The 2,600-nt window shown below is 27.8% G+C and overlaps 1 protein-coding gene across 1 annotated transcript in view; it reads right to left on the reverse strand.

The window, feature by feature from the left end:
• Nucleotides 1–415: 415 nt before the first annotated feature.
• Non3 (Ribosome production factor 2-like protein Non3) overlaps nt 416–2,600 on the reverse strand; it is a 4,868-nt gene continuing 2,683 nt past the window's right edge. The window contains exons 3-6 of the mRNA XM_014417554.3: nt 2,121–2,280; nt 1,757–2,036; nt 974–1,118; nt 416–664 (exon numbers count right to left, since the gene is read on the reverse strand). Of these exons, the coding sequence (XP_014273040.2) occupies nt 485–664; nt 974–1,118; nt 1,757–2,036; nt 2,121–2,280 (765 nt within the window). The 3' untranslated portion in view covers nt 416–484. The remainder of the gene's footprint in view (nt 665–973; nt 1,119–1,756; nt 2,037–2,120; nt 2,281–2,600) is intronic.

Genomic DNA, 2,600 nt, shown 5'->3' on the forward strand with positions numbered 1-2,600 from the left:
CCGCACCATATTCCTTTCATCTTTATTTTATTATTTTAATTGTACCATTATTAATTAAAGAAGTATTACACTTTCTGTGTTTTCCTTCATGACCATACCTTCTACACGACTTACTTCTTGAGCACATCTCTGGTCTTTTCCACCAATATAGTTAAAAATTACATCTTACTAAAATAATGGTGTGATGATAAAAAAGTATCCATAAATCAATAAATAAATTCAACGATTTCTTAACAGTTAGCGATCTTGCCTACGACGTCCACTATAAGTTATCTTCTTCTAAAAATAAGAGATAATTCGGAGATGGCCTCCTGAGCAATAATGCAAACTTGTTAGCCAGCAGTCAATGTGTTAATTTTTTATAAATCTACTCAGAAAAAATATTTTAAAAAATTTACTCAGAAAAAATAAAAAATGTATTTACAAAATAACCTTTATTTACAAAAATGTATTTACAACATCTTCATTTTAAACAAAAAATAAACTATTTTCCATCTCTTTTTCTCTTTTCTTTATTTGCCCTCATTTTTCTTCTTTCAGTTGCAGATTTTCGTAACCCTTTCATTTTACGGGTCTGTAATTTGCCTATGTTTTGTTTTCCAACATGAACACGCCCAAGTTTTGTGCCAAAAACATTAGTTTTAACATTTTTAACTTTCTTAGCCTGAAACAAAAAAGTAATATACATAAGACACATGGTATAAATTTTTCATAAGAGCAGTTTAAAAAAATCCTACAATTCCTAATTAACACTTTATATAGTTCATATTGGTTTGATATTAAAAGTAAATATGTAGGAATTATTGTGCTGAAGAAACTAACACTATAAATAGCTTTATAGGGAAATAAAGGAGCATTTTGGAAACTGTGATATCACTCATGCAGGCCCCATTCATTTAGTGAATTTAATGACACTTTTTGATAATTTATTTTAATTTGATGCAATTATAATAGTTATAAATTGTATACATACCTTAAGTTCTTTGGGAACCTTACAAGCTAATTTAAATAGCTCTTCTGAACCTAATTTTTTTCGGCGTATGACAAAATCTATAGATGGTCCATGTTCTTCAAGTTCAACACGTGGAGTTTTACAGCCAGATTTTTTCAAAAAAATTCTGTAATAAGAGATTATCAGTAGATGATAAATAAAATTATCAATGTAACATAAAAAATTAAGCCTGGAAAAAGGATACCATTTGTTTGCACCACACAATATATTAAATACATATTTGTATAAATATTCAGTATATTTTACACTGAGATGAATTAAATTTGTCAAATTCTTTTAAAGTAAATAATTCAAATACAAATTCATAACTCGCGTATTTTGAAAAAAAAAAAAAATTTAAATACAAAATACCCCTAAGCCTTTTGTTACCTAGTATTTTAACGCGTTACCTGCCACAGTACTTTTCAAGATTTCAGTCTAGGAAGCCAATGTAAGTTTGGCCAAGTAAGCAAACTAGTAAAATGGGTGTAGTATCAATTTTATCAAATACTTTCATTGATGTATACATAAATGTACCATCTATAAAACATCTGTATTTACAAAATGGCTTATCACCTTTGGCCCAAAATTTAGGGAAAGTTAGAGATTAATCCAAAATGGGTGAAATATCAATTTCATCAAATTCCACTAAATATTTTCACTGACATATTTTGTTTAAAATAAAAAGCTAACTTTATACCTCATTATTATATAAGTCATTTGTTAAAGGAATTTGAAAGATTAAATATAATTTTAATATATTACCTATAACTTCTCATTAAGAGCTCATCTTGTGTTGCTGTAAACATTAATACATGTTCAAGCCCTTGTAAGCGTATATTAGTGGCATCTTCTCTTTGGAAAAAATCTACTAACATATTTTGAATTCTCTTTAAGTCACTATCTTGTTCAAAAAGTGGGCCAGAAAATACCAAACAAGGTTTTAAACCAGTTGTGATGGTTTCAGTCTTGAATTCAGATATTCCACGATAGTTTTTTATACCAAGTTCAACCATATCCAATATGGAATGATCATACATACGACCTGAAAAATAATGGTCAACATATTAAAATATGTTACACAGTACATGAGACACAAATTCAAATAAATGCACATCTTAAGTCTTACATAAAATTAAATTATTAGGCCTCTTCTTGTTATGTGAGCCAAAGAAGATTAAAGAAGCATCATACTTCTTGGATAACCTTTCAATCTCAGAAGAACTTTCAAAAGGTAAAAAATCATTTTTCTCACCAAGCTTAATGGCATCTGGTTTCTTCAAATGATACTAAAACAAAAATGATCAATGAAAATAGCAATAGTTTAGTGTTACAAATGATAAAACCGTAACAACTAGACTAGACTATTTATTCATGCAAGAAAAACACTATATAGTTGTAATATTTATATACGATGTTATTCAAAATAGAAGTCAATCAGGTATTAGGGAGTATGTCTTTTGACGATAGCACCTTCTAAGTGAAATTTACAACTGTTTATTCCTTTTCTTTTCTGATAGTTTTTGTTTATAATTTATTTCTTGTATAGTAGCTGTTATCATCATATATAATTGTAAAATCTAGTTTATCAGATAACATATCATTATAA

Source organism: Halyomorpha halys, unplaced genomic scaffold, assembly GCF_000696795.3.
Source record: "Halyomorpha halys isolate HHAL.00 unplaced genomic scaffold, Hhal_1.1 Scaffold161.1, whole genome shotgun sequence".
NCBI lineage: Eukaryota > Metazoa > Arthropoda > Insecta > Hemiptera > Pentatomidae > Halyomorpha > Halyomorpha halys.